The 21,135-nt window shown below is 42.5% G+C and overlaps 1 protein-coding gene across 1 annotated transcript; it reads left to right on the forward strand.

Annotated features, from left to right (window-relative positions):
* Positions 1-996: 996 nt before the first annotated feature.
* Positions 997-20,586, forward strand: LOC107395921 (zinc finger protein 135). Its single transcript, XM_015975393.3, has 2 exons — positions 997-1,065; positions 19,089-20,586. The coding sequence occupies exons 1-2, from the start codon at positions 999-1,001 to the stop codon at positions 20,249-20,251; spliced, it is 1,230 nt and encodes a 409-aa protein (XP_015830879.3). The 5' UTR covers positions 997-998; the 3' UTR covers positions 20,252-20,586.
* Positions 20,587-21,135: the final 549 nt, after the last annotated feature.

A 21,135-nucleotide genomic window follows, 5' to 3' on the forward strand; every position in this document is an offset into this window, starting at 1 on the left:
GGACACTGTGATCAATTTTTGGCAAGGGAAATTATCTTTTTTTTTGTTGCCATTTTTGAGGTGTTTATGATGATACAGTAGACAGTATGAGTTCAGTAACATCAACAGATAATACATAAAACCCTTATTTGGTCAATTTTAACCTCCATGAAAATCTGAGCGATTCAATCACTTTTTAGCAATTAAATAATCAATAAAGAATTTAAAGATATTTTTAGGCGTTTCTTATAGGTAAACGGGAGGGTGTAGTCTATTTGGCAAGTGACAATCTTAATTGTATGTGCTGAAGTGCTTTTGTTACTTTTAAATAGAGCAACGTAATGTATAGATAATAACCTACACAGTGTCAATAAAGCCAAAGCTTGATCAGTTTAAATACTATTTTTCAAGTAAAAATGTGTCCCAAACTAGTTAACTGTGGCTCCATGTCAAGTGGACTAAAGAAAGAAAGGGGGGATAAATCAAATCGCTGGAGAAATGTTTATTTCCATTTATACAACGTTTACATTCAATACAGGGCGCCATTTTACATTGTTTATTCATTTTTTGTATCAAGGCTGTAGCATAAAGATAACCAGTTCTTACCACAATCCGTCTTTCAATCGCAAATATTGCAAAAAGGATTAATATATCCTCACTGTGAACGTTTAAGACAAATAGCAACACTTAAAACAACTTCCGAACTGGAAAAACTAATATCCGCGATAAACATCTGTTTAAGTACCGGAAGAGGTTACCTCTGCTTTCTGAATGTCCATATTGCTAGATATGCTGAGTTTTAGGGCGAAATCCTGGGGAATTTCGTCTAGAAATGCAATTGCCCTAACCGTGCGCGATCCCGCGGTGGCTAATCAGTTTTTGGCAGCGAGTCGATTTATGGCACAACACCTGCCGCCGTAAAACTCTAAGATGAAGAAGAAGAACTTTGGAGAGTGAGGAGACCCATCCAATATGGCGGCTTAGCTGTTACGTCCTCCAGAGTCTACGTATTCATGTCTATGGTTGACACTGCTTCCTTTTTCGTACGTGACGTTACTTCCTCCTCAAAGGCTGAAATGGAGGAAGGTGAGATTTTCATGGAGCTAAGGTTAATTTATTGTTCAGAAGATGGTTTAGAGGATGAAATGTTATGAAATGTTGTAGTTGATATACTAGTGAGACGTTTTTCCGGTTATTGCATTAGTTTTATGTAGAATGGGATAGTTTCTCGAGTGTTTTTCCATGTGTTTTGTGTGTGTGTAAACTGGCTGTGTCCGACTCCAGGGGCAGGAGGATGATTGTGAGTACGGTCGGTCGGTCGGTGGAAAGGAGGCTACGTCTTCGTCGGTTTAGCTAGGTCGGGTCCTTGCTCGGCCGCTAAGACCGGAAGTCAGCGGCTACGAATCCGGACGGTTTAACCATCGCTCCTACGGCAGCCTGTAGGTCCTTGGCAGTGGAACTTTTAGCAACCGTGACGTGATCTACCGGGCAAAGGAAAAGAGCGAAAGTTAGAGAAATTTGAGCAGGGATGTCATTTTAGCCTTTCTACAGCTGCTTCACCTTTGCCCTGGGAGACAACCATTCCAGGTAAAGTCATTTTGTACAAGCTTTCAGCACTTACATGTTCACTTTAGATAGTTTCATGCGTGCAACTGAATTATCTGTGCTTAAATATATACATTACTATAAAGAATCGCCATGTAGATAATTACAAAAAATGAAGTGCATTTTAAATGTTGAATACAGCAGGACATTTCCTAATATTAATTGTATCTTAAAACGTGTTAATGAGCATAAAGTGGGTGTAAAATATAAAAAATGATCTTAAGTTATTAAAAAAGCATTGACATGTTTTCAATGTGCATTTGTTTATTCAACTTAAGGCTAGTAATGCTCAGATCTCTTCTAAAAATGTAAGTCATCTGTAGTTCTTTTCATGATGCCCTGCTTCTCTTTAAACAGAAATGATTTTTGCTGTGTGAGCCACGTTGCTACGGGAAGCCGCAGTTGAAGTAGAAGCGGCACACAAGTCAAATGGATGGATAAAAAGGAACAAGGATGAATGACTCCCTTACAGGGATAGACTTGTGAAGGACTCTGTAGATCTCTACAACCTCAAATGAAACCAACAGCGCTCAGTCATTTCATTGCCGATAATATCACTTGAGTAAGTTAGCCATTCGAAAAGATAACTTTACCAACCCAGGTGCTACGCCAGGTTTTCAGTTTTGGGTGGGCTCTGATAATAACTTGTTTAAATAAGCCATAAAATTGCTTAAACAAGTTATTTTCGACATAAGTTCTAAGCAGGTACAGAAACATTACCTACATTCAGAGGTGGCACTATAGACGTTTTTGTTTGAATTTTGACCGACAGAGTAAAACAAAAATGGTCATGATCGTTTCCTCTCGTCATTTTTACTTCTGAAGTAATAATAAATAAAAATAAATCCCATTTCATTACTATTTAGTCTAAACAAGCTAACCAGCATTTCCAGCAACATATTAATGTTACAGTAAACAATTTAAAGTAGGAACGTTTGCCCTGCTGCGTTCTGGTTCTGCTGATGGGCCGTGACCCACAGATGCGTTCCCAGCTGCTCTCCACAGCTCCTCAGCGTGCTGATGGCGAGCTGCTGATCATGATGTCCAAGACTGAGATCATGCTCAGATGTTCTGATGGGAATCTTTTCTTGATTGTCTTTGTTACCTTCGTGATGACCTGTGTGTAATGCCTGCTCACCTGAATGAGTCGGGTGGTAAAATGACAGCCTGGAGATTTTTCCGTTAAAAATAAACAGTCCAAAAATATCCAGTTAACGCAACCCCTGCCTGCATTTAACTTTTTAACCTTCTTGTGAAGATCGCATGGCAGCCCTTCACACAATAGGAGTGTACCATTTTCTGCAGGTTTATAAGCTCATAGCAACACAAAGCAACCAATGTTTCCTTTTTTTATTCACCTAGCTAACCCATCATGTGACGCGCTACAGCACCTGATACCACTTCTGACAAAGACCTATTACAGGTCAACATGCACTATTCTGCTCATCTACCTCAGTGCTGGTGACACTGTGGCCCTGCAGGATGATCCTGAGGAAGATGTTGCTGATGATGAGAGAGGCTGGTATGGAGGCAGTGAGCGGTGCGCTCTCCTGGAGGAGGTGCCACCAGACCATGACTACTGTTAACAGGCAAGTTATTTATGCAGGAACCTTTATTAAAACAAAACTGTGTTTTAATTTGCTGAAGAGTCACAATTGTTATACTAGTGAAGTGAACCGTCTCCTCATTGCATTTTTCTGAAAATGTCCTAGTGATGTGACAGCCGTCGACTGAGCCAGCCCAGTGGTCCCTGTAGATGGACAATGGAGTGGACAGTGAGAGGCAGCATCCCAAAGCTCTGTCTGCAGAGCGTCTTGTACAATGTTCCACCATCTGACCAGAAACATCCAGCCATGGGTCTGTTCCAGCCCTCCATCCTTGTCTGGGATCCTTCTGCAGCAGATCCAGCTACAGCCAAAAACTTCCTGCTCTCTCAGTTTAAGTAAATGATCCAGGAAAGAATCACTCAGGTTAATCGATGTACATAACTGTTCCATATTTGTTTAGCTCTTTAATTAATTTTACTATAATTGTATTATAAATAGTCTTGTCTCCTTACCATATTTTCATTTTCTTTTCATTGAATATTTTCAGAAATGCCTGTAAATAATAAAAGTGGCAATTAAATAAATGATCAAATCAGTTATTAATTAGTATTTGATTTAATAAACATTCAAACACCAAAAAACTAGATAAACACATCAACATGGCTATGATGGTGGAAGGCCTCTTTCCCAGGAGGTAAAGCCGGACGGACATTGTGACTTTTTGCAACCTGACTGCTCACACACCAGTAGCAACACTTTGGGCCTAAAAATACAATTTTTTACATAACATGCTGAATTTTTTAAAGTTATTGATGTATGTTCATCAGGAGTGCTGTAGGAGGACACAGGGATTTATGGCGGTTGGAAGTGGAAGATGAAAGCAAAAGTAAATCAGTGTTTTATCATCGTTTTTTTTTTTTCAATTTGACATTAACGCACTTTCTTGACCATTCTTGTGTGCGAAAAAAATGTGTATGAATAAAACTAACGGTGTGTGTTTATAGGGAAATAGCTGGCGAGCCGTGTTGACACATGTTTGTGCATGCGCCTTGAGCGGTTCTTGAACCTTTTGGGTCGCAGCTGCTCGCAGCGCTGCTTCAACAGTGCGATAAGTAGTCTTTTAATCGTGAACCATTTTTTGAGAATTTTTGTGATTTGCATTATTTTATTAATGCTCACCATCTGTTTGCACTTGTTATAAAACTTTTCATGACATTTAAAGGGACTATAGGGAAGTTTGACAGCCAAAACATGTATAGAAATAATAAATGTCTTCTTCATACATTCTCCTGCAATGCCCTGGTCCTGTAGAATGAGCCCTGGCATTTTTACTGTGATTGCCTGTTTTTCTGTAAAATCACAGAAAAAGAGAGATGCTCGGGTCGAGCAGGCTGCTTCATGCGCGTTCACGCTCAGGCATCGCCCGTAGCATTTGCTATCAGTAGCTTTAGCAGCAGAGAGAGAGGCAGTGCCACTTTGTCGCTGTTCCTAACACCTAGTGACAAAGCTAGCTACATTTCTGAGGACCCTTAGCTACTTTCTGTAGAACTTTCTTCTAGATATTTCCTGCAAATTAGCAACAAAACAGCCATTTTCACTCCGAACCGTTCTTTGGTTTGACGTTTCAACTGTCATCAAGGATATAAATGTTACAGATACGCCAAATGTTACTGGCGCCTTAGCTCACCTAGTAAGATGTCTGACTCGTGCAGAAGACCTGGGTTCGATTCCAGGTATGAACATAGTTTTTTTTTGGAGTTTATTTTTTACATTAATGGGATATTTTTTACAGTAAGATGCCCAAATTTTTATTTGAGACTCGCCAAAAGGCATTGAATTCACAGATAAAAAAGATGTGGGTTCAACTTTCATTTTGGAACAATTTTTCAAGCAAGGGAAGGGAATGATCTGAGCATGCAGGAGGACTGAACCATCTTAAACCTTTGTTGGCTGTGCTGAAGAGAAAGGTACAGAACCAAATTATTTAATTAATTAGCTGCGCGTTCTTCTGTCCTCCGGGCCACACACACACACACACTGCACGTTCGGCTGGCCGACGAGAAAGTGCAGCTGCAGAGACAGAGGAACATTATTTTTATTAATTTCCTGTGTTGTTCTGTCGTCCGGGCCACACACACACACGGGACTGTCTCAGCTGTTATTTTCGTTAAGGAGTGTGATCGTACAGCATGCGTGCCTCGTGCACGAGCCTACTATTGAAGCTGCCGTTACTCTTTTGGCGTGAGGGGTTAATCGCAAGCATAAAAATTCAAAAGTCCGAAAAGTCCCTTTAAAAACTTTAAATTCCACAGTTCCAAATTCTTATCTTACCCCCTCCTTCACATTTTAAACAACACATTTCGGGGTTGTAACAAAAATATCAAACACGCCAGAAGTTACTGCGAGCTTAAAATTGCTGAACGGTAGCTGGTCATGTAGTGTTAATTGCCTCTTTTTAACCCTCTGTATACTACATGACGCTCAGCGCAAAACTTGCCCCGATCTTGTAGATTCTCGCACGAGGGGAAAATCAACTTAAAAAAGTGAAAAAGTCATACAGTGTATGCCCGGCTTAAAGTAGCAGCAGTGAGCCTCGTCTGACCCTGGGCACTTGCAGTCCTAAACAGAAAATAAAATCAGAGATCACAGGTGACAAAAAGGACACAATGACACTACATGAGAAGATAAAAATTATGTTCTTCACGATAGAGCTAGGCGATTCAAAACAAAACATATATCTATCTTTTAGCTGAATTCCTTTATACGATCATATAGTTCATATCTGCATGAAATAAACTTGAACAAGAAAATAGAAAAGGCTTTCATACTGTTAGACAGTTTCTCTCATGTTAACACTACTTAAACTTTTGGACCTTCTACAGTAGCTCTGAATAACTTTAGCTAAAATTATTTTAAATCGTCAACTCCTTTTGAAAATATAGAAGACCCTACACTAAAAAGGCAGGTTTAAGCAGCTTTTGAGATTTCATTGAATATTTACACTGACATTAAAAGTACCAGTAACATTTTAATTCATTTTCCACTAATATCAACATTCCATAGTCTCACTGAACTCCTCCCACACATGGGTATTTGCCATCATCCGGTGCCTCAGAAGGCAAAAGCAGTGTGCTATCAATACTGCTTATAGTGGGGATGGTGTGCTGCTGACCTCAACTTGGGACGTTCTGGATCGGTTGGCAGAGTACTCCGAAGACCTCCTCAATACCACCGGCACCTCTTCCAGAGAAGCAGAGTCCAGGGACTTTTGGTTGGGCTCTCCAATTTCTGGTGCTGAAGTCACTGAGCTGATCAAAAGAACTCCTTAGTGGCATGGCTTCGGGGGTAGATGAGCTCCGCCCAGAGTTCCTTAAGGCTCTGGATGTTGTAGGGTTGTGTTGGCTGACACGGCTCTGCAATATCGCTTGGACATCGGGGGTAGTTCCACTGGATTGGCAGACCGTAGTGATGGTCCCCCTATTTAAAAGGGGGGACCGCAGGATGTGTTGAAAAAGAAGAAGAAGAAAAGATCTTTTCTACAGCGCCTCTCAAGGTAAAAATCATGAGGCGCTTCACAAAAACAAAAAATGTAAAAATATAAAAAACATTTTTAGAAAATGATTAAAAATATATGTAAAATGAGCAAAAAATAGACAATTGTGATTAAAAATGTAAAGAAAGAGAGAGAGAATAGGAAAGAGGGAAATCGGTGGATCCTGAGGAAGGTGGAATAGGTGAGGAGAGCAGAACAAGGAGAGGATGTTGAAGGTCACACAAAAGCCAGCCTGAACAAGTGAGTTTTCAGCTGCTTTTTAAAGGAGACCACTGAGTCCACTGATCTCAGGCTCAGGGTGAGAGAGTTCCAGAGTCTGGGGGCCACAGCACAGGGTGTCCGCGGGGTTTTAAAAAGTATTAAAAAGTGATAAATAAAAATAGTCAAATTTAAGGACATTAAAAGTGTTAAATTTGGTCTCAGAGGTATTATTTTTTCCAAATTAGGTATTATTTTTTCAGACTATCAGATGCCGTATTCTGAACATCGACATAGAAATATATTCCGAATGAAATGTTTTGAACGATTATAAAAATAAAACAAGCCGATTATTTGCTCCTCCCACTTGCGCTGCCCTGAGTTGCACATGAAGCGCTCCTCCACAGTGTTGCCAATCTGGCAACTTTGACGCTATTTCTAACAGCTTCTTAGACCCCCTTCTTGACTTTTTAAATCTTAAAAGTACCTAGCGAACGCCTCAAACATCTCTGGTAACCCTTAGCTACTTTCTGGATAACTGTCGTTGACATTTACTGCAGGTTAGCTAAACACTCCGCCTGCGCTCCGGACCGTTCTTCAGGACATTAGGAAAGGGAATGGTGCAGTGATGTGTCAGTCGCTAAAGAAACGGCTCTCGGAGCCGGCTCCCTGTTGGATTAACCAGAGTGAGTGACACACACCGCACCTGCGGACTCCTGAGCCGATAAAAACAGCTAAATGTGCGCGTGCGGCATGCTAAACACACGTGCAGCGTGCCCCTGATTGCTGTGAGACCGGGTTGGGGGTGGGGGTGCAGCTGTGGTTGGGACAATTATTACATTAACTGATGGACTTGTAAATAAATAGTTTATAAATAAGGTAGAAATAAGTTCCTCACGCTGATAAATAATAACTAATCTCTCTGAGGACATGGTGCTAGTGCACTCTCCTACAGCACCTTGACACGACTCAATAAATGTTATGCAACATTTAGTGAACAGCAATTTGCATGTATTTGTTATAAATGCCACTGTATAATTCTTGCTGTCAGTATTTGCAAGATATTGGTATTTGGGTCTGTACTGGTTAGACTTAAATGAGTTAAACCAAGGTCTATAGCCCTTGGGTCATTTGCTATAAGTATATTGGTCTTTTTATACTGGGAATCAGGAGTTATTTTAGTGATCATCTTGTTTCTTGTTTATTTTTGCCCTGATTGTGCCCTGAGCAGTTTTATGACTGAATAAAAACAACAAAAAATCTACATAAATTGAAAAATCATCTTAAATAATCGAGATCTCAATTTCAGTCACAATAATCGTGATTATTGTTTTCGCCATAATCGAGCAGCCCTACTTTAGCATATCCGGTCACATAATGATGACGTCATATTCAGTGGTCGTTCTGCATCATTTCAGGCCTCGTGGTCAACTGTCTGAACCGCTGAACAGAAGTGCCTGGCTTATTTTCTAAGTAAAATAAATATGTGCAATACATTGTCAGCATCAGTGAGTCTCTAAGTCTATTCTTTTTGTATGTTATATATGTTAAAATATGTGTAAATAGGTCGCTGATTAACCCTTTTTAATTTAGTGTTGTAATGGTTTTAAAAAAATTCTGAAGGTAGTAAAAAAAAGTATTAAAAAGTAGTAAATTGTACTTAAGGATTGCTGTATATACCCTGCAGCAGCAAATGATCTGTCACCTTTGGTCTTTAGCCTGGTGCGCTGCACAACCAGTAGGCTTTGATCACTGGACCTCAGGGACTTGCTGGGGGTGTAGGGACTAAGAAGATCACCAATGTAAGATGGTGCTTGTCCATGTAAGGCTCTATAGATCAGAACCAGGATATTGAAATGAACCCTGAAGTTGACTGGCAGCCAGTGAAGCTGGAGGAGAAGCGGGGTGATGTGGGTGTGTTTGGAGGACTTGGTCAGAAGCCGAGCACAGGCATTCTGAACCACCTGTAGACGGTTCAGGGAGGTTCTGCTCAGACACGTGAAAAGAGAGTTACAGTAGTCTAAGCGTGAGGAGATGAAGGGGTGGATAACCATCTCAAGTTCAGAGCGGGACAGAATGGGACTCAGCTTAGCAATGTTCCTGAGATGGAAGAAGGAAGAGCGAACAAGAGAAATGACATAAGAATCCAGGGTGAGAGCTGGGTCAAAGGTCACGCCAAGATTCCTAATGGAAGGTTTGGTGTGAGCAAGCTGACTGAGACTCTCTGACTTTGGGAACCAACTTGTCTGGGGCACAGATGAGGATTTCCGTCTTATCTTTTTCAGCTGAAGAAAGCTCCCAGCCATCAAGGTTTTGATAGAGACTAAGCAGGTGTGTAACAGCTGCAGCTTAGACATCTCATGGGGCTTAAAGGAGATGAACAGTTGGATGCCATCTGGGTAAAGATGGTGAGATTCCTTTGAAGGAGATCAGGATGTGCTGAAGAGGAAGCAGATAAAGGAGGAAGAGCAGAGGCCCCAGCACAGAGCCTTGTGGGACACCATGCGTAAGGGAGGTGGTGGAGGACCTAAACTTGGAGACGGCCACAGAAAAGGAGCGCTCAGAAAGATAAGAGGAGAACCACTCGAGAGCAGTTCCTGATAGGCCTACCCAGTCTCTCAGCCTCTCCAGTAGCAGGTGATGGTCAACAGTGTCAAGGCTGCAGTCAGGTCCAGCAGGACCAGAACAGAACAGTCCCCTGCATCACTGTGGATCAGAAGGTCATTAGAGATCATTAGAAGAGCTGTTTCAGTTGAATGAGAACCTGACTGGAAGCCATCATAGATGTTATGTTCATCAAGAGCAGCTGTGAGTTGTTTAGCCACAACCTTTTCCAAGATCTTGGAGATTAATGGAAGTTTAGAGATGGGTCTGAAGCTGCTATGGAGTGAGGGGTCGAGACTTGGTTTTTTTAAGAAGCAGGTGGATTACAGCGTTCTTAAAGTAAGCAGGGACCTGACCAGAGATCAGAGAAGCATTCATTATAGAGAGCATGCTGGGACTGATGGACTGAAAAGCACTTTTAAACAAAGATGAGGGTAAGATGTGGAGGGGGCATGCAGAGGTCTTCATAGAGTTAACTAGTTTGGTTAACTCAGGCAAAGAAACAGGAGCAAAGCTATCTAGGAGGATGGGCCTGGTTGGAGTCGGGAGAGGCAGCGATAAGGCTGAAGTAGAGATGCTAGATCTAACCTTATTGACTTCGTCCACAAAGAAAGAAAGTTCTCACAGTCTGCAACAGAATGGATGGAGGCTGTAGGAGAGGCAGGAGAGACGATGCTGCAGATGGTGTTAAACAGCACCTTGGGGTTCCCTTTGCTCTGGGACACCAGGTTGGAAAAATAGGAAACCCTAGCGTCTCTGACTGCAGAGTTAAAGGATGTCAGAAGATCCTTTAGGTGCAGCCGATGGACGTGGAGATGGGTTTTCTTCCACATGCGCTCAATTTTTCTGCATTAGCACTTCAGGCTGCGAAGGCTGTCATTAAACCAGGGAGTAGGGTTCACTGCAGGAACTGATCTGGTTCTGACAGGACAGATGTTGTCCAGAATGGAGAGGCAGTGCTCGTTAAACTGAGAAGTTAAGGAATCTGGGTCGTTATCAGAAGAACAGGGGATTAACAGCAGCGAAAAAATTGCTAGCTGTGCTCTCATTAAGAAAATGAGAACGAACCATACAGCAAGCAGGAGGTGGGGACGCAGAAACGGACAAGTTAAAGAAAATGCAATGGTGATCTGAAATATAAACGTCCTCAGGACAAACACTGTCAGCATTTAGACTCAGGGTAAAAACAAGGTCTAGAGTGTGTCCCCTGGTGTGTGTGGGGCCAGAAACATGCAGTGTTCCAACTACAGGGGGATCACACTCCTGGGCCTACCTGGTAAAGTATATCCAGGGGTTCTTGACAGGAGGGTCAGACAGATTGTTGAACCTTGGATTCGGGAGGAGCAATGTGGTTTTTGTCCTGGCCATGGAACACTGGACCAGCTCTTTACCCCTATGGGGTCTTGGAGGGTGCGTGGGAGTTTGCTCAACCAATCTATATGTGTTTTGTGGATTTGGAGAAAATATTTGACTTCGTCCCTGTAGGGTGTACTTCAGGAGTATGGGGTACAAGGCCCTCTGATACGGACTTTTCAGTCCCTATATGACTGGTGTCAGCTTGGTCCGCATTGCCGGCAGTAATTCGGGCTCATTTCAATTTAGGGTTGGACTCCGCCAAGACTGGCCTTTGTCACCAATTCTGTTCATAACTTTCAACTACAGGACTTCTAGGTGCATCCAAGGTGTTAAGGGGATCCATTTTGGTGGCCTAAGTATTGAGTTTCTGCTTTTTGCAGATGATGGGGTCCTGTTTGGTAGCCTGGCCTGCCAGACTCCTCCTCTGTTTAATTCTGCACAGAGAAAGGGTCTGGGAACTCTCCTATTCAAATAACCCCACCACGTCAGAATTCTAACTGAGCCAATCAGCGCTGAGTAGCGTATGTCACACACCATAACGCTGAGTTTGTCATAAACATGGCGACTCGAGCAGAATTCGCTGCGGCTCTTTCCTTTGTTCTAAATTACTTGAATATGTCTTTAAAACCACAGCAAGAGTTTGTCATAAACATGGCGACTGAAGCAGAATTTGCTGCGGCTCCTTCCTTTGTTCCAAATTACTTGAACATGTCTTTAAAACCACAACAAGTAGAAGCGCTAAAAGCCTTCTAAAGAAAGATGTTTGCGCTGTCGCCAGATGCCATTTTTGACTACAGCTAAAAATCTACTGCATCGTGGACGTCATACACAGCGACTCTGTTTCTTATAAACAACGAAGACAATGATGGAGTTTGCTGTGGCTCTTTCCTCTGTTCTAAATGACTTGAATGTCTTTAAAACTTCAACAAGTAGAAGCGCTAAAAGCATTTCTTCTAAAAATAAAAAAAGATGTTTATGCCGTTGCCATATGCCTTTACGCCGTTGCCGTATGCCTTTACTCCGTTGCCATATGCCTTTTTTAACAACAGCTAAAAAAGTACAGTGTCGCGCAGTACAGTCAGCATTTCCGTCTTTTTTCTGATTGGTTAGTTTTGAGCTGCCTAGTCCCACCCCTCAAGTGCCTCTCTGCCTGTGAGTTACCAGACTCTTTTCCTGTGCAGAATTAAACAGAGGACGAGTCTGGCAGGCCAGGCTACCTGTTTGCTTCATCAGAACGTGATCTTCAACTCACTGGAGCAGTTCGCAGTCGAGTGTGAAGCAGTTGATCTACTTTCCAACCCTCACCTATGGTCACAAGCTTTGGGTAGTGACCGAAAGAATGAGATTGCAGATACAATTGGCTGAACTGAGTTTTCTCCGCAGGGTAGCTGGGCTCTTCCTTAACCTTCCCACTGTCCTAATGGGTGTGACCCTGCGAGGAAAGTTGACCATTGAGCAGGGTTTATGGTTTATCCCTTGGGTCCATGTGGCAGGGGTGAGAAGTGAGCACCACCTCACCCCTGCCACGTGGACCTCAAGGAATAAACCATCAATCCTGCTCAATGGTCAACTTTCCTTGCGGGGTCACCCATAAAGACCGTGGGAGGGTTAAAGATAGGGTGAGAAGCTCAGTCATCTGGGAGGGGCTCGTAGTATACACGCTTCTCCTCCAAATCGAGAGGAGCGAGTTGAGGAGGCTCAGGCATCTAATTAGGATTCCTCCTGGATGTCTCTGGTGAGGTTTTCTGGGCACGTCTAACCGGGACAAGGCCTAAAGGAAGACCCAGGACATGCTGGAGAGACCTATGTCTCACCGCTGGCCAGGGAACATCTTAGGATTCCCCTGGAGGAGCTGGCACAAGTGGCTGGGAAAAGGGAAGTCAGGGCCTCTGCTTAGTCTACTGCCCTGCAACCTGACCCTGGATATGCGGACAAAAAGAGATTGATAGATGCTCTGCACTGTTTTAACATATTAAATATATATATATATATTATATATATATATATATATATATATTATATATATATATATATATATATATATATATATATATATATATATATATATATATATATGTATATATGTGTGTGTGTGTGTGTGTAGTTCTTAGCTGGTCTTCAGTCCCTCATTGAATCCATTAACTGGGTTTAAATTTGTATACCATGCGGAAACTTTCTCCAAGATTATATCCATTTAATGTGCTAATACCGGAATGGCAGCTAGAACCCTCAGCTTGTGATTTAACTCGACTAACATCTGAGACTGAGACTTTCCTTGATTTTCTTGACACTCCAGTTGCCCCCGACTTTCCAAATTCCGAAATACCAGAAATCCTCCCACTCTATTGAGGAAAAAATCCAGTGATCATAAATCCAAAAATCAATGTGTCTTCAATGCCCATAACAGACAATTGGAAGAGACATATAATATTCCACTCCTTCCGAGAGGGTGCTCGCTGCAGAACCACAAAGGCGGAGCTGCACCATAAGGTGGAGCTGCACCAGAGTCAGCCCCGCCCATTCACGCAAACTCTGCCTAACCCACTGACTTCCGTTTTTGTTTTCAACTTTATCGCAAACTGACCTGACCCACATGAATTACGGCTGTTACTAGTTTACAGTCGTTAATGCTATGTTCTATGCTCCAATTAAACAAGATAAATATAACTTGCTACATGACAAAGACTGAATATATCTCGAAATGAAAAGGTTTCTTTTAGCGAATATCTGCCTACAGCTGGTCTAACGAAAGTGCTGTACAACAGCACACCATATCATCACGTGGGCTCTGGTAGTCTAGTGGCAAAATCGTCTGAGTTGGTTTTTGCTTTCCCCTCAGCTGATGCTGGTTCGATTCTCGGTGGGGTCGTCAGCAATCCATTTAGCCAGCTGAAACATTTAATTTGTTTATATTTTAGTTGTAATGTTTATTTTCAGCAAAATATTTATGTCTGTAAAAGTTCTTTGAATTTGGTCGTTCCTAAACAGCATTTTAGTTGAAACTCTGCTCACAAATTGACTCACACTGGCTAAATAAACGAATAAATAAAAAAAAAAAACACATTATATGTTAAACGGTATACCAGTAAATTGTTGTAAACATAGTACTGGCAAGTGTAGCTAGAAATGAAGAAAAGAGGTTGTAAACTACCTAAAACTTACACTACTGGGAGGCGAACCGGCGCAAAACTGCATGTCAACCTGACTCCATAACCACTACACCACCACATCCGTTATATATCGTGTGGCGTTACATGTAATTGTGCTGCTCAATGTGTCTCTGAGATGGGAAGAATGGTTTATTGGCGGTGTCTCAGTAGAAGTCAATTCAGAAATAATTTGTCAGAAAATTGACAGAATATCCAGATTTGAGAACCAAGACCAGACCCGCTTCGGGGAGGAGACCAAATTGAAGCTGAGATGGGAGGAAAACGCATGAATGAGGCTAAAAATGGCTTTGGCGTGTTTCTTATGAGGAAATGACAATATAACATGATTAAAATTTCCAAAAGTTAGATTTTTAATTATATGGAACCTTTACAAAAACTGTTCAATTAACTTCTCAACTCCGTCCTCAATCTTGCATTTTTTTGCTACAACACCCTCTTTGGTTCCAGAATGCTATATCAAGTCTGACAACTGGAAGGAATTGGACTGACTGATGGAATGGGCAGGGCTGATTCTGGAATGGGCGGGGCTGACTCTGGTGCATCTCCACCATCTGGTGCAGCTCCGCCTTTGTGGTTCTGCAGCGAGCACCACTTGCTCCTTCCAGGGATCCAAAATATACCTCACAGAGTAAATTCCATCTGGACAAGACTGAGCCCTCCGCTCCGATCTCATTGTTGAAAAAAATCTCGTCAATCCCATTGAATGACCAGCTTACCAAATCAATGATTTAATAGAAATAATTCCAGGACTAACATCCAAACATGAACACACAGAGGACACAACTTAAGTTCAGAGAGTTGAAATGGCCAATCATCTATTAACTTGAGTCCCAGGCTGAGGGCTTTCTCGGACCTAGCTGCTAGTGGTAGCCTTGATGCTGCTTCTACGTGTCAATCAAACCTAATTATTCATAATTTCAAGCATTTAATTACACTTCAACTGTAGCGTTACAAAAAAATTCACCCTCGTCAGAGCTGTCATGAATGTAAACTAGATCTATTAAACCTAAAGTCTATTTATTGAACCAGGCTGTAAACATCTTCATGTCTGCTGAGACGTTGGCATTTTTAACATGGAAGTCAATGAGGATTTGCTCGTTTCTGGTGCAAGCCCCCAGCGGATGAAGGTGGAACTGCAATTTTTGTTACTTCCATTTTGGCTTCACAGATTTAAAAAACAAAAAATCTCCCGATTAGTTTCTACACATATTTTTGTCGTGCGACTGCAGAAAAACGCATTGTGGTCCCAGAGCTGGAGTTCTTATCATTACTTTAAAGGGTCCATATTTGACTCCTTTTACCTAATTGCAGGGGTGGACATTAACTTCAAAACCAACCGGCCAGCCGGGCCGGTAACTCTGATTATTTACCGGCCCTGCCAAGAATCTACCGGCCCCGCTGGTCAGCTGCCAAAATGAGTCAAAATAACAACTGAATCGTTTTAAATGTAATAAACCTTCATTTTGTACACATTCACAAACATAATAACGTATTCAAGTTTGAATTTGTTTGTTCCCTCAACAAAACTCGATTTTGTCGTCACATACTTATGGCATACAACGCAGTACATCACCAACTCCGCTTTGCTGTACTTGAGCCATTGGCTGTGTTCGAGATGAGCCAGTTCTGCGCAGATTAGATCACCGGTGATCGGCGAGCAGTGCATGCCGGTTAGATCTGTGTCCGACTTGACACCGACTTGCTCTGATGTCATGCATACGTAGGCAACGATAACCTCGTGAGATCAAGGCGGCCGCAGATTTTGGAGCAAGGTGCTGCAGTTGCTCTACACCGGCTGCATAACCTAGAGGATGATGGGAAACGCCTGGCTCTCACCTGATCTAAGATCTGATTGGTTCATATTTTGATCCAAACATCCGGTGGTAGAACATGAAATGTTAGTTGGTCACATGTATTCTGTAAATCACATTACGTTGATGATGACAACTATATAGGCCATAAAGAGAAATGTGTTTTGTTTTCTTTTGTCACGTTTCCTATAAACACACTGAAGCTACAGCTGATAACCTTTACTTATTATTACAGTCATGTTTTCATATACAATATATGATATCCACAAGCACGTGAGGATGTGTTTCAGCTGCTAACAGGCACCAGAATTACAACTGAAAATTGAACAAGTGTGAATGCTAACGCGATATCTTCAGCCATCGTCACCCCCGAGCTACACATGTAGGGAAATCCAAGAGATTCAACTGGCAGAAACAACTGGTTCACACCATAGTCTGTCTCTCTCTCTCTCACTCACTCACTCACTCACTCACTCACTCACTCACTCACTCACTCACTCACTCACTCACTCACACACACACACACACACACACACACACACACACACACACACACAGAGGAAAAGAGCTGAGAAAAGGCAGAGGAAATTGAGGAAAAACTACAGCTGAGCCGAGGCGCGCCTCGACTGGGGCGCGTCTGATCTGAACTGAGGAGCGGCGAGCAGCGGCCGAATTTCGTGAGCGATTCGCTTCTCGGCGCTTCCGCGGCCGGTGTGTCCCCGGCGTAAACGCCGGCTTTCAGCCACTCCCCCTGCTGCTTCCGTCTGCTCTCGTCTGTGTTCCAGGCGAGGCGCTGCTCAACTCGAACACGGCCATTCCCTGCGCCTCCCGTCTTCTTTAAACCGCCAAGAATCATTCCACCTACGCACACGCTTCTCTGCTTCATACCGTTTCGAACTGTCTCGCTTCTCCTCACCAGTTTTAAAGCGTTTTGCCGGAGATTTCATCAAGAAATTCCATCCCTGTGGAGGCGCGATCTTCCTGCGTGCTTGTGTGTTTCTAGCGTGGTTCCACTTCGTCTTTAATAGTGAACTTATAGTTCACGTGACTATAACTAGAATTGTGCAGTACGTGCACGAATCGTACAAGTGCAGTACGTGGCTAGAGGCGCGCAGGTTCACGCGCGCGAAACGAAAACAGTGGCTTCCTACAGGGCGGGGCCATGATGCAGGTGAAAGCCGGTGTGTAAATGACAAATAAGGCTTGGGCGCCACCCGGGCGGTAAGTCGTCAAGTATTTACCGCCCGACGAGAAAATTTAGCGCCATTGGCGCTCGGGCGCTTTAACGGTCCACCCCTGTAATTGTGATGAATAGTTTTCAGGTAATAGGAAACAAGTTGGGGTCACTTGGCGTCCAGTTATTAAACTGTTTGAAAGAAGATGGGGCTTTGACAGCATGGTGAAGTATGACGTTATGCTGTGGCCATACGTTTGCCTCAAAATTCCATATTTTTCTTCTGATCTGCACAAGATTTAAGATGAATGGTTTTAACCCAATTACTAACTGATATGTAAGAACACATTGATGGACATTGCCTAATTTTTAAAAGCACTCTCTAATAAAGATAAACCATTTATCCCCTAGCCATTATTTTACTGAGGATTATGAAATTTCATATACCGTAAATCTTCTAATACAGACCCGGGTCTGTATTTGACTCAAGCTCATCAAGCTCCAGGCCTTTATTGGAAGGAGGACCAGAATTAGAGGCAGGCCTCAATTTCTATTTAAGCAAAATGAACTAATGGTTTGCTGGAGTTTTTGACAATTAAAATTGCGCCCACATTTTCAAAGTTAAACACATTTCTTTTAACAACGGTAGTTTCTGCTTCAGCCCCCCCCCCCCCGCGCGCCCAGCGGCCGCAAACTCAATGATGCGCCTGCAGCCTCTCGGAGTTCCTGCTGCTCTATACATTAAAATAATCATTTCATTTTCTGTTCATCACTTCTGATTACCTTCAATGGTGTCTGTTTGTTGCAACCACCAGGTACAAAAAATAACTTGTTTTTATTCGACTATTTTTCTGTCCTGCCTGTTTATTATCTTCCTGCATCTCCTCTCAATCCTAAAGAAAAACTGCTACCTGGCTTCATATATATTCACCTTATGAGTTACCTTTGAACTGCAGTTCTAAAAGATCTACCGACCGCAAAAACAGCAGAGTGAGCGCTGCTCGCCGGCCGTATCAGTGGTGCGTCACCGAGGACAAAACAGGTGATGTGCCCCGATCCACAGCAGCGAAACGCATCAGGCACACATAAAAGAATAAAAGACAGAAAACACAAAAGGAAATGAGCCGACATGAACGATCGCGTGTTAAATTAGTTTTTGAGGTGGAGACACCTGATTTGATAATGTTACTGTGGCGTGCTCAGGACGCAGATGTCTGGAGCGCGTCAACAGTCGGAGCTTTGCATGCGCAAGCTGGTTAAGGTTAGGATGGGGGTGAGAGGAAGGTTAAATTGCAAGAGGGTAAACGTCACAATTTGGTTAAATGTCCGTTTTACAGCGGGTGTCAGTACCGACGCTCTGGCACAGCACGTTGCCTCCCGACGTGCAGGAGCTTGTCACCTGCTGACAGCAGGCTGCTGTCTTTTCCGTGGACTGCATCTTGCCGGTCATTATCACGTGACAGCGACTAGTCGATGACAGGCATAAAAAGTCACTATAGAGCGGTGAAGTCGACTAGTGACTAGTTCATACAACCCCTGCTACTGCTCCCCAGAGTGTTCTGCAGCATAATCAGCACGTTCTCTTTGAACTTGATATCAAATTTTGGCCTCCTCTTCGTCTCCGCACGGTTAAAGTTACCCTCGCGGTCTATCACTGGCAAATCAAAAGTGAGACGGATGACACAACCGCCCCCCGTACTTGCTTGTTACCACATTCCACCCGGCCACAATAAAAAAAACCGGCCATTATTCACCTCCGTCGACTATGACACCGGCCAAAATATGATACCCGGCAGTTAATTAAATACAGACTAATATTAGAGGATTTACGGTGCATAAGTCTTTGGTGCCGTCGGTCCAAACCCATAGGAAGTCGGCCATTTTGGTCAGAGAACACCATTCTCCGTAAGTCTGTTTAAATGGGACAATGAATTTGTGTAAGAGCTTTTGGAAACTCTTGTTAATGTGTTTTCTGCAAGTAAAATGTAATCTGAGGGTTCATTGTTCACCAAAATATATGTATGTGTCCGATGATCAAAATAAAATGTGCTCTTATCGTCACATTAATCAGAAGTTTCTTTTGCCTTTTAGCCTGTCCAGAAGTCCCACAGCATCATGTTTGGGAAGAGGAGGTTCTGACTGACCAGCTCCTCTGTAACCAAGATACAACTTCCAGTTTGGTCTTGGAAGAACCACAACCTCCACCAATGAAAGAGGAACAGCAGGAACTCTGCATCAGTCAGCATGCAGGGCAGTTCATTCTGAAGCAGGAAAATGTTACTGTCATGGTGACTTCTTATGAAAAACCAAACTGTTGTAAACCAGGACCAAACCGGAACACTCACTCGTGTCAGATTTCTCCTGAAACTAAGGATCAAGAACAGATTGTCTGCAGGACTGAAAACTTGGAATCAACCAGCTATAGAGAATTGAAACAAAATGGAAGATGTAAACAAACCCGTGTAGACGGTCCAAAAGCAGAAAGGAACAGAGGTGAAAGGCCATTTTCATGTAAAATATGTAAAAAATCTTTCAGTTACAAGTATGTTTTTACTCATCACATTAGAACTCACACTGGTGAGAGGCCATTTTCATGTAAATCTTGTGGTAAGTCTTTCACTCACACTAATGCGTTGACAAAGCATATGAGAACTCACACAAGTGAGAAGCCATTTTCATGTAAAACATGTGGTAAATGTTTCACTCACACTAATGCTTTGACAAAACATGTGAGAACTCACACAGGTGAGAGGCCATATCTGTGTGAAACCTGTGGTAAATGTTTCTCTCAGGGCAACAACTTGACTTCCCACATGAGAACTCACACAGGGGAGAAGCCCTATGCATGTGAAACTTGTGGAAAGCGTTTCTCTCAGAGCGGTGACTTGACTTGTCACATGAGAACTCACACAGGTGAGAAGCCTTACGCTTGTGAAACTTGTGGTAAATGTTTTGCTCGGCGTAATCAATTGCCTAGTCACATGAGAATTCACACAGGCGAGAGGCCATATTCATGTAGGACTTGTGGTAAATGTTTCACTCACAGCCGTGCTTTGACTAAGCACATGAGAACTCACACCGGTAAGAAGCCATATCCATGTGAAACTTGTGGTAAATGCTTCTCTCAGCGAAGTAACTTGACTTCTCACATGAGAATTCACACAGGTGACAAGCCTTATTCATGTGAAACTTGTGGTAAATGTTTCTCTTGGAATAGTCACTTGACTTATCACATTAGGACTCAACACAGTTGAGAAGCCTTTCCCATGTTTAATCTGTGGAAGGAGAGTCCGCCAGACCTCTTTAACTCTTCATATGAAAATGTATTTTGTAAAATGTATAGGTGAGGTTTTTTCCCCACAAATGCTACTGAGCTCTACAGACAAGAACTTGCTCAATTAAGATGTGAGTTTAACATTCTCTGACGTTAGAGAGAAATAATAATCCCTGTCTAGAAGATTGAGTCTAGTTTTTCAAACAAAAATGAGAGTTTGGCTGCTTCAGAATGCAGACCTATGTCAGATTCATTTGTCCTTTACCTTTTCAAGGTCTGTCCATCTGTTTAAAAGAGGTCACAATTGTTTGGTTGTTTTTCTACATGCTCATCAGAGCAGTCATTAAGTCAAGAACAATTGGGGTGGGACCTTTGCGCCAGTGAGTCTTTACACATAGTTTTCTGTAACATGCATTGTACTAGCATAGAAATCTGGACAAACCGTAGCAGTTCTAAAAGATTTTGCCCTGTAGGTTGGTCTAGTCATGCTACAGTCAGGCTCAGCTAAGCTTAGGCTGGGCCATCACGGAAATCTGGGTTTGTAATGGTAAGGTGTAATTCCTGTTTTCACTGTTGCATTCTGTGTAGCTATTTGGTCTTTCAAACGTCCTTGAATTGATCCGATTTCTCTGTACTGAGGCATATTTGAGTTATTGTAGTCCATAAGCACACTAAGACACACATTGCTGCTGTTTTACCTCACATTTAGGGAAACTTTTTTGCATATTTGTTTTATTCATTGTTAAAAGAGTTTGCTCACCTAGTTATAGTTGCATAGTTATAGTTTATAACCACCTTAAAAAGCAACCTATTTGAACCTGTCTATGGTTGTGCAGTGTGTGTGTGTGTGTACATAATGTTAAA

The sequence above is a fragment of the Nothobranchius furzeri genome, chromosome 18 (genome assembly GCF_043380555.1).
Source record: "Nothobranchius furzeri strain GRZ-AD chromosome 18, NfurGRZ-RIMD1, whole genome shotgun sequence".
NCBI classification, from domain to species: domain Eukaryota; kingdom Metazoa; phylum Chordata; class Actinopteri; order Cyprinodontiformes; family Nothobranchiidae; genus Nothobranchius; species Nothobranchius furzeri.